Raw genomic sequence first — 14,172 nt, forward strand, 5'->3', positions numbered from 1 at the left:
TCTAATGAAAGTTAAAAAAAAAACCAAACATATTTTTTACTTATATAATCTTTTCTTTGTGGTTTAAATTCTGTAGTTCTGACCAGGATTTATTCATGCTTTAGTTGAAGTTTCTCTCATTATTATTCCATTTATTCCACCAACAGGAAGGCTAAATGGTGGGATATGGCCACCATATTGTCCCTGTTGACTTACACACACACACACACACCAATACTCAGCAGGACAGCAGTGTGTGGAGGGGGGCTCTCATGCATAAACAAGATCATTTTCATAAATTAAAATCTTGCTTGCAGAACGAACATCTGTGCCCTTCACACACACACATGCACACACACACACACACACACACACACACACACACACACACACACACACACACACATTTGGCATGATAATGTCATTAGCATGATTTCCTCTTGAAGGAGATATGAATTTCTCCCTTGTGTGTTTAGTGTTGTGCAAGGAGCCTAAACACAGCGGTCAATGCAAAATTTGTGACGTTATTATGACATCAGATCTTGTGGGAATTTTTCAAGAATACTCGCATAGCTGCGAGCAGCCAATTTCTTCCTCTTCAGGCTAAGCACTCATTACATTGCATTGAAAAAACACCTAACCTCAGTTTAAACCCCTTAAACAGCAACCTTATAAGAACTCAGATTTCGGGATGTTGATTTGGTTTCCAAAATTTAACCTTCAGTGTTTTTGTCTAGACCAAGGATGTCAAACTCTTTAAAAATGTGGGCCACTTCACATCAAAGTTGGTTAAACCAGTGAAACTACAGTAAACGTATAACCTTACAGAGAAGGTTCTGGTTAGTCATTGCTCAGACAGTCCTGTAATTCCAAATTTTTAAATATAAAGTTTTCAGTAATTTACAGAAGCCTTGTACTTTGATGTAGTATAGATACAATGGGGGGTGGAAGTATTTGTCAATAGGAAAATGTGTATAACTTGTGAAAATACTGTTAAAAGTCCCAAATCTATGCACTTCTACACATTTTATAAACCTGTCCAGTGGCCTGGGTTGTAGTCTTTTGCCTGATCTTATGTTTGGCACCCCTGGTCTAGACTTTCTGAAACTGAAGGGTGTTTCCAACAGAAAAGACTAAGAAAACAAAAGATTATTCACATTAATTAGGCTGAATAAATTCTTAAAAATACATCAATATATATATAATGATGTATTTCATTTGAGGTATCTACCCACTAGCCACTTTTATTAGGTATGTATTGCTAGTACTGTGTTGGACCCCCCTTTTATCTTCAGGACTGGCACAAATATGTAAAAACTCCTCAGAGATATTAGCCCATGTTGGCAGGACAGCATCATACATTTGCAGCAGATTTGTCAGATCCATCTTTATGACATTAATCTCCCGATCCAGCACATCCTAAAGGTGCTCTGTTAGATTGAGATCTGGTGACTGTGGTGGCCATGCTGATGCTTGGTTTGAACTTTAGCAGGTCATCTTGAAAATGTCTAAATTGCTAGATGCATGGAGTTGCTGCTAATATGGCTGATATTTCCATTAACGAGCAGTTTAACAGTATATACCTTATAAAGTAACCACTAAGTATTATATACTGCTCTAAAACAACAGCAGGACCAAAACTGGCATGTTATTTGTATCTAATGACATTGTGTTTATTTGTTTTGTTGTCTTTCTGCACATAATGAGAGTCTCTGAGACGGATCACATTGAATCCCTTTTAATAAAAGGTATTTATAAACATCTATCTTATAAAATATGAACAAGAGTCACATGAAATGTTAACAGAACACTACAGGAATGTTATAAAAAGCAAAAAGTAAAAATCACATAAACACTTCAGCTCATCACCGGCCCATCACCGGCCCAACACTGCCTCACACACTGACCCAAAAATAGAGAAATCTTTATTCTTACAACATTTGGAATTTTTATACTGAGGGTCACTCAGATTTTTAACAAAATTGCATAGTTTACTCCAGATTATTGCTCATTGATTATTGATTATTTTTAAGTGATAATATGGATAATAACGAGACATTCAGAGAGCGTCTCCCGCAGGATGAAGTGCTACAAAGAAGGTTACATCAAGGTGACATCTTTGCGACGTCGCCGTTGTCAGGATGAGTCGCAGAGCCTGACGCAGACAGAAAGAAAAAAAGCAAGGACAGACAGAAAGACAGCTTTAAAACGATAGAAGTACACAAGACTGTCTTTCCATACAAAGGTCTCTCTGTCTTCATCAGTCTCTCAGTCCTTCGTCCTCTTCTTCCTCAGGAGTCATGGAAGATGGCGTTCAGCTGGGCGTTCATCAGCCGCTCGTGGTGTGAGTGTCCGTCAAAGCCCATCAGCCCGTCCACTTGTAGGTCACCACAGCGTGGGTTGGAACCCCCGCTGCCATAGATGGCAGGGTGTCCTCCAGCTCCCCCGCCTCCATAGTGCACACTGAAGGAGAAGCTCTTGTCGTAATCGGTGGCTGCGACGGCCTCGTGCTTGAAGGACGAAGAGAAGTTCCCGTTGATGCTGAGCGGTGGGCTGAGCGGCGGGTCAAACGCCGGGCCGTCCGACACGAGGACGCCATCAAAGAAGGGCTCCAGTGGGCCGTAGGGTTGACCTTTGACCTGGTGGAAGATGTGAGAGGGGTCCATGGTGCCATAGGGAGGGCTGGGCAGGCCGGCCGTAAGCCCGGGGCTCTGGTAGGGAAAATGTCCGGGGTAGGAACTGGCACCGACAGGGGGAAGGTGAGCCGGTAGGTCTGGAGTCTGCTCTGGCAGGAACGTCCGAGGGTTAAGCTGCAGGCAGCCCGCCACCAGATTAGTGGTCGGCTGAGACAGACCTGACAATAGAAGGACAATGATTAGTTAATACTGATCAATACATGCTGGTCATTGTTTCTTTATATCATTAAATAGTTAATAATTAGTGCTTGTCAATACTTGTTAATGACTATAAACACAGTTTATTGGTATCAGTCTATTGTCACGAGGTTCATTTATACATGTTAATAAATAAAACCTGCTATTAACCTGCTATTAAATGTAATAGAAGCACTAGTTAACTAATCATCCATGTACTGTAATATTGTTTTTTATTAAGTTGTTTTTAAATATTATAACTGTATGCTGTAATAGCTGTTAATAAATGCCAGTACATAATAATTAATGCTATTTTTTGAGAATCTTAAAATTGTGACTAATTAACTAATTTTATTATTTTATGTAAAAAAAAAAAAACACAAGCAAACAAAACGCAGAGATGTTATGCCAAAATTTAGTTCCATAATGACACCTACAAGGTTATTTTAAAAAAATCTAATTAGTACTGCTGTTTGCAGTCAAGTAATTTCTCTTTTTTTAAACACATACAGGGCTAGTTTAATAGACATAATCTTATACATGAAATCAGATGACCTCATCCCAGAAAAATCTGCATGCATCCACCAGTAAACTATGAATAAGTAGATGAACCAATGAGCTAAATGTGGCTTGTAAAAAAACCTCAAACCTCACGAAACACATTCACCCGAGACATTATACATTTATCGAACTAATTTCTTTATGAAAACTTTTCAGGAATTTTGTTATTTTGCATTACACGTATTGACGACTTCACCTCGTTGAACCACACTCATTCATTAGAAAAACTACCTACTCATGAGACATCATTAATTTTACCTGTGCTGCTCCTACTGTGACGCTTATAAATATCTGTTGTAAAAAAGCTGTATTACAGTCTCAACCATCAGCTAAACTGTCACACTAAAGAGTGTAAGGAGTACACATGCTCATTGTGCCCAATGGGAAAACGCTTCCTGGGTAAAAATCCTTGTTGTCCCTTTATGTTTCATAATCAGAGACCAGACTGGGTCAGCCTTCGGTCCAGTCCATTGTAGTCTGTTAATGTTAGGTGGGATTTACCTTTGCAGAGTGCCTGGACGAAGCTCATGAGGTCAGGTGCCTTTCCAGAGCGCAGTATCTCGCTCAGGGCCCAGATGTAGTTCTTGGCGAGGCGCAGTGTCTCAATTTTTGATAGTTTCTGCGTTTTGGAGTAACAGGGGACGACTTTTCGCAGACTCTCCAGGGCATCGTTCAGGCCGTGCATGCGGTTTCTTTCCCGGGCGTTAGCCTTCATCCGACGGACCTTAAACCTCCAAAATACATGAAGCAGATTCATTGTTAGCTGGGTTATCTCTCATTTCCTCTGAAACATCTTAGTAGTGTTCGTTTTTATTCAGTAACCTTTTGCATAAGTTTGCAAACAATTGTATGTAGATGTAAAACGTTGCATGTTGTCTCACATTGATTTTACTCTGTGTTCTGGTATTTTGCAAGCACTTACTGATCAAATGTACGTAACAATTTTCTGCTAATCAAAATCTGAACAAAAACATGTTTCCAGAGAAAATTGTGGCAGATGGCTTGATTCAATATGAGCTCCAACACAGAGCCGCCTGTAGTGACAGGTTCAGTGAGGGACTTCATTAAACTGTGGGAGGAACCTGTGAAAATGACCCTCAGCACATTTCTTTGTTCCCCCTATTTATTTATGTATCCAGTTATGTTTCTATTTAATTTGTAAGCTATAAGTTGCTATTTCTTCAATGATTCAGCACACACACACAGAGCCTTTTGACATCAGCTGTGTGTGTGCTGAGGATGAGACTAAGTACATGCTAAAGCAATTATTGTGCATACAGAATGAATGTTGATGATTGACAGGCCCTGTAAGTTTTAACAAATGCCCACATCTATCTTACTCCTAAACAGCACTGCACAAAATGACAGAAACGTCTCTTGACTGAAAACGCAGAATCGGCATTCGTTTGGAAAGTTGCCTTACAAAGGACATTTTAAATGAGCACAGTTTAGTCACTAAATTTGTGAGTCTTATTTCATTTTCTTTCCTTATAGTTTGAAAAATTTGAAGTATTTTCTATTAGATGTCACTGTACACAGACACACTTTTAGGACGCCAATGTTCTTAGTTTCCCGGTGCCGTGTTTGTGTCTGCAAAGTAAATGTTAATACTATGTGATAAAAAAAAAATTCTTTGGTTAAAGATGAATCCTGTTCATGTCTATAATTTCCTGCATTTAGAGCTAAGACTAAGTTAGAGCTTTAAAAGAAAATTACATGTATGTGAGCCAAAACACTGACCTTCATTATAAAGCATAAATCTATCTATCGATCTCTACAAGTGTGATCATAAAAAAATGCAGAAAACTACAAAATTAAAACTAGAATTTCAACCATCCTTTGAATATTTTTATTCCTGTTAAGCGGTTTTGTGTCTTTTTAATAGTTTAATCCAATGCAAGTGATTTCTACTGAATGGGTCCTGCTTTACAGAGGTTGAACCTTGTGAGACTTCTGCTAGTGCAACTTTGGATTTTTAATGTTTAACTTGAAAGTGTTGCTTTCACATCACACTGAGAGCAAGCAGAGGAAAAGAGAATCTACCTCTGCAGACGAGCCTTTGTCATCTTCTTCTTCTTGGGCCCTCGCCTTTTGGGTTTGCTCTCCCCGTCTTCTTCTTCTTCCTCCTCTTCCTCCTCTTCATCATCCTCCTCATCCTCCTCTAGATGATGGAGGCGGTCCTCCTCCTCCTCCCCTCCTCCACCTGTAACTCCTTCTGCACTCCTCTCTCTTTCTGCAGGGCTGCAGAGCTCCTGCTGCTCATCCGACTCCACTGACATCTGCTCCTCCAGCACAGACCTCGTCATAATGCTGATTTCTGATGGAAAACAATTTTAGCTGATATTAAAGAATAATAAAACACTCCTGCAAGTTTGCTGTCACACTTAAGCTTAACAGAACAGAGAACAATTAACAGTTTGGGATTTTAAGATTTAGTCCCTGACTTTAGAACATTTGGGTAGAATTTTATTTAGACGGTCTTTATTTAAATAAAACAGAACAAAGACGATGAAATTAAAGGAGCAATTGGACATTTTAATTTACCCGCTGAAAGACACAAAGAAAGATCCTCTATTGAACCGAATCCAATATTAAATATAAATGCCAAATATAAACATAAAATGTGCAGACAAAGGTACCATCTCTACAGAAGAAAAAAGAATGTAATAAAAGAAAACTGCGGTGTTAAGAATGGCTGCACAATTAGCTACAAGGCGTGTTTTCATATTTAGATATTAGAATGTGTCGGTAACACCCGCGCAAAGGATCGCAAACTGCCTCCAGAGAGACGCAATCACGTCTCTGTTCAGAATTTTTTTTAATGATTTAACAGAAAGCGTTTAAAATATATCGAAACTCTAAATAAATATATATATTAAAAAAACATTTAAAGTATTTAACAAAGTGTGCGAAATGCGAAAGGCATTGTGTTACAGCTTATTGATAAAAAGTGTAGTTTTTTATAAGGCGAAGTTACAATAATAATAGTGATAAAATAATAATAATACTAAGACTTTCTTTCTGCTGACTGGTTCCGTTAATCAGAATCAGAATACTTTATTGATCCCTGGGGGAAATTATTTAGTTTAACAGACCGACAGACGGCTGCAGGTGAGCAGACATTCGGTACTAACACGAATATAAAATACAATCGAAACTCAAAGGATTAATAATTAAATTACGTTTTTTATTTTAGGAAAAAGTGTGTAACAGATTGGTCAACAAACAGGATAAAAACTCAAATATATAATATATAAACCAAAAAAAAAGAAAAAAGGAAACTGTTTTTAATTATTACAAAACAAAAATTACAGGCTTTTGCTTTTGCTTTTAAACTGTCCTTTCTAATTGTCTATACATTAGATGAGAGGAAATAGGCTATTTTATTCATTGGTAAGTGAAGTGATCATTAACGTTCTAATAATTAATTAAAAAATAATTTAAAAAAATTAATCACAAATAAGAAACCATATTCATCATTCCCAAGGTCAGACAACGCCGAGACCCAGCAACCAGAGGAATTCGCATATTGATTATTATTCAGTTATGAACCTACCTGCTGTAATGAGCCGCTGTATGTCAGATCGCACACATCCCGCGCGCTCTGTCTGCGTGTCCGTGCGTGATTGTGCGTGATCTGCTATGAGGTTTCTGAGGTGTGTGTGGGATGCTGCTGGTTTTATACTCAGTACACACACGCAGCGGGGTTTGGTGGGGGTAATTAGCATATTGAGGCCCCGCCCTCCTGGCACGCGCCATATGGTGCTTGCGTCATTAAAACGGCCTCGGGGATCACGTGACAAATCTTCCATTTGTGCCATCCAGTCTCTCTCTTTCTCCCTCTCTCTGTCTTTTGTGAGGTGAGTTGACCATCTGTCGCCACAACATCTACGCATGCGTAGATTTAAACTTACTGCTGGAAGGCAAGTGTTGCATGTGATGATTGAGGTCACTATAGGCCTCAAAGACTTATCATTGCTGTCTGTTTTTAAACGTAAATGATTTGTAAATGATTAGGCGACAGCTTCTCACCTGTGGCTCTGAATCACAGCTTACTTGTCTGACAGGTAACAACATCTTGAGCTGTTGAAATGTGACTGACCCCGTCTCTTTCTCATGAATAATTAACAAAAATACTTCCAATCTCCTGCTGAGGAGATACTCATAGATGGGTCCTAGTGCTGTTTGATTCTTTATGTATATAATAAACATGTAGAGGAAAGACTCAATAGCTGTAAGAACGAACAAAACTTGTGTGCCTGTAAATATTTTGTCTGTACCTGGATTACTTGTATTCAGATTACTGTTGAGTTTAAATTTTCTGTCCTTTTCCATCCATTCATCCATTTTGTGCCACTTATCCAGATCTGGGATTTCCTCCCCCCAGTTATCTCCTTCAGCTCTTTGCACTGAGGGGCATCGCGGCACTTCCAGGCCAGCTCAGACCTTCCCTACAGCATGCCTTGGATTTGCCCCTGGGTCTCCACGCAGCCGGAGATCCCTGAAACACCTGGGAAGCATCCAGGAAGCATCCTGGTAAGATGCTCAGTGTGGAAAAGTAGCAGCTCTCCTCTAAACCCCTCTGAAGTAACAAAGGGCCTCTTTGCCACTTGTATCTGTAAACTCATTCCTTTGGTCACACAACGAGTCATTCAACAAGTTCACTTTACATTCTTTCTTCTCCACAACAGACCCACATTACTGTTCAGTAACATAGTCAACGTCTTACTCTATAAAGCCAGTTAGTTTGTAGAGCTAAGTGAACGCGATACAACTCAGTATAAATGGAAATCTTTTAAAATTGTTTTTTAAAAGGCGTGTGTACAGACCTGCAACTGTGGCACATGAACTTGATCCAATCAGTTCAATCAGGACAACATGTTATACTAGTTCTTCAGGGCCTTAATGATGAGGCTTGATCAGACGTACATGACCGTGACTCTCTACAGAAATATAATATAACATAATAATATTGCCATGTTCATCTACGATGTCAGAGGTTTATTATGACTCATGGCTAGTGATAGTGCTTTCGAATGCAACAGTCTTAATGAGAGCTTAGAAGGACATGAGGAGGCTGAGATGGTAAATGGCCTGTATTTGTATAGCACCTTACTAGTCCCTAAGGACCCCAAGGCGCTTTACACATCCAGTCATCCACCCATTCACACACACTGGTGATGGCAAGCTACATTGCAGCCACAGCCACCCTGGGGCGCACTGACAGAGGCAAGGCTGTCGGACACTGGCGCCACCGGGACCCCTGGCCACCACCAGTAGACAACGGCCCAAGGACACAACGACCGAGACTGTCCAAGCCGGGGCTCGAACCGGCAACCTTCCGATTACATGGTGAACTCCCAACTCTTGAGGGACAATCGCCCCCCAAGATGTCGGGTATTGAGGTTGGAGGAATTGTCTTGTCACTTGAACAATCTGGAGCAACATTAGAAATGTCTTTAAAAATTTCTGCCTTTATCCCTGTTTTAAACAGTTACTGCGTCTCCCCTCTTTGTCTTAAGAACAATGTTCTTAAGACCAACTTTTATGGGCCACCTTTTTCTTCAAAGGTGGCCCATAAAAGTATCTTCTAGCATTAGGTCAGTCTTGGTCAAACATAATCATAGGGAATGTTTCCACTACATGCTTGACAAAGTCAATAGAGAACAGAAGAAGAGCTGGAGGAAACCAGTAGGCCAATAAGAAAAAAGCAGAGGACTTTGGACCAGGCAGCTGTGCGGTAAAGACGCTGCTATGGTGATGATAGAATGGTTGCTAGGTGGTTACCCAGTAACTGTGGAGGACCTGTGTCTGTCCACCGGTTTGAACCATCTGACAGGTAATGGTTAACACACAATCAATGCTTCAGTCTGTCTGCTGCTTAGTTCAGCTTTAAATAAATATGAAACTTTATCCGATCAGATTTATAGCAGTGATAATAATGAAAAAAAGAATCAAAGTTTTCTCTTTTTCTGCTTGATGGATTTTTATTGCTTTAAATGTATTTTAGTGAGGTCCGCGCTTAGAGTTTTATTGCATTTTAAATGCAGAAGGTGTACTATGTTTACCTGACATGTTCACAGGACGCAGAAGCGACCGAAATGAATGAATTTTCTCTTTGGAGCAAAGCTCACAAACAGCACAGAAACTCACTGTTGAATAATCATCAATATTCCATACTGCCAGGTGTGTGTGGGCGTCTGTGCGTGTATGTAGAAGGTCAGATTGCCTTATTCATGCAAAAAACGCACACAATAGTATCTAGTATCCAGGCCACACTTGAATTAATAAACAGAGAAGTAAACAGACAACAAAGATTCATTAGAACACATAACAACAAAGAAGAAGTTCACCCCTTAAAAAAAAGAAATGAAGAAATTATAGAGAATAAAATTATCGCACAACTCTAGAAACAAGACAAACAGCTCTGCAAGAGCAGAACTGCATTCAGCTTTAATGTAGTTAAAATGCATTTGAAAATAATATGATGGTCATAAATAAGCAAACTGAAGGCCGCTCCATATTTACACGTGACACCAAGAGGAAGAAGACTGGTTTTTAGAAACATGTTGCGACATAAAGCAGAAGCACCACAGGAAGTAGCTGCAGAACAAACATCCAATCACAGTCAGTCCCCTACACTATTTTTTTAAAAAGTTTTTTTCTTTCTCATTCTTTTGGCAGGTGTGACTCAAACTGTCATAACTCAACGTGTTCCCACATGACGTTCAAAGTAACAGCAGATTCCTGCTGGAGGCGTAGCTGAAAAATTCTTGACTTTTTTAAAAACTTTAAATAGGGAAACTTTACTTCTGATGCATCTCAATACACAAAAAGTAACAGTATGAATACAGCAATGCAAAAATGCAATCACAAGCGATCACTGCACAAACGGGCAATGTTTACAGTGTTTCCAGGGGCAGGAGGAATATCTTGTGCCAGTTAAAGCATAGGCCGTGTTTTTAGAATCACTTTGACATGTATGTTTATACAAACAATAACTCAGCATGGCATTACAGTTGGGAACAGTATAGTTATAAATACTCCATTTATTCATCTTTGAAGCTTGAGCAAGATCCTCAAAGTGTCATCACATGCCACCTGAAGCATTTGCTTTTAACACAAATACAGCAAGCTCTAAAAACAGGTGTTTTAAAGTGCTCGTGCATTGCACATCATCATCATCATTATTACAAAGCTCATTCCTGATTATGTGACCCAAATATCTGACTTTAGTCTCCATGAGAGAAAAAAAAAAGTGCTCTAAGGATCATTAATAACCATCCATCCAGCATCATGCTTGTTTCATGTTTGTTAGAAAGGTCATCAATATACAAATTGATGAGAACAGGTTACAATGCCCCACCTGGTCGGACCCTAATGGTTACTAAAATGGGCGTAGGTGTGCTCCATCTGATCTGTATAGTTTAATGCAAATAATCTAGGATCCTTATCACGTGTGAGGGGACGTGTTAGAACTTGAAAACAGGCAGCAACAAAGCCTCTCAGTGCAGATCAGCTGCACTGCAATAGTGTTTGGTTTCCATCTGGTGCTCATATGTTGGTACTGCAGATTAAAAAGTTCAAATATTTCTTTGAATTCTTCAGAATATCTATGAATTATAAAAACAAGAAGTGAACATTTAGCCTCTACACTGACTTTTATACAAAAAAAATCTAAACACTTGAGAAGTATCTGAATTGATTTCTCATCAATCTGATCTTGAGCCAAGTCTAATTATTGACAAATGCTTTCTGATTAAAGTGTACTTCTCATAGCTCTTTTTCACCACACTAAGTGATCAGTCACAGCACCAGCTGGGTAATATAAGCAAATGCTTATATTCAGGTCATGTCACAGAAATAGTTAAAGCAAAATTCTTCCAGTAAAGTCTGGAAAATCTGCTTTTTCTCCTTCTTTCAGTCATTCTGTTGCTGGTTGCGTACATGCTTTGGGTCCTTGTCTTGTTTCATGACCCAAATCTCGTGTCATAAAACTGCCACCTTGAAATTATCCTGATATTTTGCACGTTTACTCAGTGGATGCAAGGTGTTCATGCCAGAAGGAGCAGCCCAAAGTCACAGTTAGGAAAAGTTGTATTTTTCTTCTGGATACATAAACCAAAATCTTAGGAAGTTAGAAAGAATTATGCAGGTGTTTTTGCTATTAGCCTTTTAAAAAATTGAGATGAAGTGGTCAGCTGATTAATTAAAATAAAAGCACTTTGTTTTGATTTAAATGTTCACAGTCATTAAGCTAAAATAATACAAATTTTACTGGTATCACCAACGGGTTTTCTCTCTGTTGGAGTGTTTGTCAGTTGGCAACCCCGAAGGGTCACGACAGCAGGTAGCTCTCCATGTTTGATTTGGCAGGGTTATACACCAGGTGCACTTATTAATCCACCCTCAAAGGTGAGTGCTATCTTGAGATGGAATCGAACCAGCAACCTTTCAATTGCTGCTACACATCTACAGTGAACTAAAACTACATTTCAAACTAAACCTGGGGGGAAAAAATCAATAGCGATTAGACTGCATAACACTTTGGAGGGCAAAGCAAGAAATATGAGAAAGCAATGGGGATATTTTTAATTAAAAAATAATTTTATATATATATGTGTGTGTGTGTGTGTGTGTGTGTGTGTGTGTGTGTGTGTGTGTGTTTGTACTTCAAAAACAAGGCATTTGATTCTTGTAACCTCACTGGATTCTAGCTGATATTACATTATGTGTGCAGTCAGTAAATATTAAAGACAACAGTAGCCAGACGACAACAAGCTAGGATATGTGAAGAAAAAGGGGGTCCGGCAGGGGTCGCTGTTGCTCCGCCGTACCCTTCTGAGGACACACCTCCTTCCTCCTGCCCTCCCCGTCGCCGTCCTCCTCCTCCTCGCACGCTACTTGTCACTGCTTCAGCAGGTTTCAGGAAGCGGAAGCGGGAATGTTGGAGTGTTTATTAGAAAAGTTTGGTCAACTTTGACACTTTGGGATTTGAGGCGCAAACTGCGGAGGAACATGAAGGTGAGTGACCGGGGCGCTCACGGCGCCGCTGCCCACTGCTCTGCGGCTGTTTGAGAGTTTTGGTGAGGCTGCTGTCAGCCCCGTCCTTCGTGTCATAACAGAGCAGGAACGAGTGAACGGGATCAGAAAGGGGGCTTGATTTTACAGCAGGAGAAGAAAGTTTGCTGACGATTTAGAAGAGAGGCTGCGCAGGCTTGAAAAGTGAGTTTAAAGTCGGTTGGATGGTGTTCAAACCGCACATATCTGAAGAAAAGTGACCCTTCAGTGGGTTACAGATAGGTCTTCATCTGTGCGTGCGTGTGTTGCAAACTGTGGCGTGTTAAAAAATGCTTATTGACTAACAAGCTGTCGGGCTGTGCAGTGAATTGCGGGCTCTGAAATGCTGCTGCTGCTGTTTGTGATCACTTAAAGGTGTACCTAATCCACATAGCTGAATGCAGGCTTACATTTCTGAAGGAAACTTTAGCATCAGATGATTTTATTAGTCAGCCTGCAGGGAGCTGATCAATAAGTTTTAGTTTCGGGTGTGTTTTTGAACCTTGGGAAATGCAATCAGTCTAAAATCAAAATAACAGAATTCACTATGACACGACACAGCAGAAAAGTTTACCAACTGATCATCAGCCTCCTTGTTGAAGTCTTATCTATGAAAAGTTCCTTTTTGTTTAGTTAAACCAAAATGATCTTTGGTTTACCTACTTACTTTTTTGCAATATATAAAAAAACCAAGCTTATCTTTTTCTACTAATAATCATTTTAATGTTAATAACTTCAGGGTTTGTTTGTAAAAATGTATCTTGTGTTTTTAAATGTCCACATTACTGTAAATGCTGTTGGTCAGGCTAATATAGTAACTTATTAACAAATAGTAGTAATAATGTTGAAAAGACCAAACCTCACCATCATGCTCTTCAGGTTGAAATATGTGATTTAGTTTAGAAAATGGAAATGCTTTCACAGTTATGTAAAAGTACCAAAGCTACAAGTGGTGGAAGCTTCCTGAGTAAAAGATTTTTAAGTGCCAAAACTAGAGATGTCTAAAGCAGGCAAAGTACCTGTGGCGGTATGACGTGCTATTATTAGCAGTGATGCATTCATGTTTAAACACATTATGCTCCAACTCAGGTGGTTAAGTTGGAGCTGGTTTCTGTTCTGGTTCTGCATTGTTGAATGTCAGGCTGCTGGTTAATATCCAAATGCATTCACCGATTGCTTGGTAACATGTAAGAAATGGCAGTTTCTCACCTGCACTGCATTAAACCTTGAAATTATTCAGTAAATCTATTTCAGGGCAAGCAGTAAATCCCCGATTTATAAAATGTTTGATATTTTTGCATGAAAATGACCACAGTCATCATTTTTTAAAAGTATATATTAAAACTATTGTGAAGTTTGTATTCAGTATTTGAATTTGCATTAAAACTAGTGTTAAATATAGTAAAGTAATTACAGAATATGTCTATGAAATCCAAGTGCTCAACTGTCCCTTGTACAGATATGTCAATTTGAACACGGCGACTTTATTTGTCGCCTCACATGCTTCACGAGCGTTCCACAGAGTAATGCTTCTGTTATCATTGCGCCGTGTACGCTGACCACGCCGATCCTGGAAAAAGTGGAGGCTTGTGTTGCGTTTTGCAGTTCGACCTCTGAGTCTGGCTTCTGTCAGAGTCGACAGGTTAACTTAACACTGAGGCCCGATATTCCTGCAGTCAGTGGGTCATCCTCTTCTCTC

The 14,172-nt window shown here is 39.5% G+C and overlaps 2 protein-coding genes across 6 annotated transcripts in view; one reads left to right on the top strand and one right to left on the bottom strand.

The window, feature by feature from the left end:
* Positions 1-1,701: 1,701 nt before the first annotated feature.
* Positions 1,702-7,077, bottom strand: neurod1 (neuronal differentiation 1). The gene is made up of 4 exons (XM_082509488.1): positions 6,970-7,077; positions 5,457-5,730; positions 3,915-4,144; positions 1,702-2,833 (listed from the first exon to the last, which is right to left on the bottom strand). The coding sequence occupies exons 2-4, from the start codon at positions 5,717-5,719 to the stop codon at positions 2,271-2,273; spliced, it is 1,056 nt and encodes a 351-aa protein (XP_082365614.1). The 5' UTR covers positions 5,720-5,730; positions 6,970-7,077; the 3' UTR covers positions 1,702-2,270.
* Positions 7,078-12,294: 5,217 nt separating this feature from the next.
* Positions 12,295-14,172, top strand: part of itprid2 (ITPR interacting domain containing 2) — a 50,400-nt gene continuing 48,522 nt past the window's right edge. For 4 of the 5 annotated variants that reach the window (XM_082507299.1, XM_082507301.1, XM_082507303.1 and 1 more), the window contains exon 1: positions 12,295-12,437. The gene's annotated coding sequence lies outside the window, so the exon portion shown is untranslated. The other variant, XM_082507300.1, reaches the window with a different exon arrangement.

This window comes from Aulonocara stuartgranti (assembly GCF_965226115.1).
Source record: "Aulonocara stuartgranti genome assembly, chromosome: 16".
Classification (NCBI taxonomy): Eukaryota; Metazoa; Chordata; class Actinopteri; order Cichliformes; family Cichlidae; genus Aulonocara; species Aulonocara stuartgranti.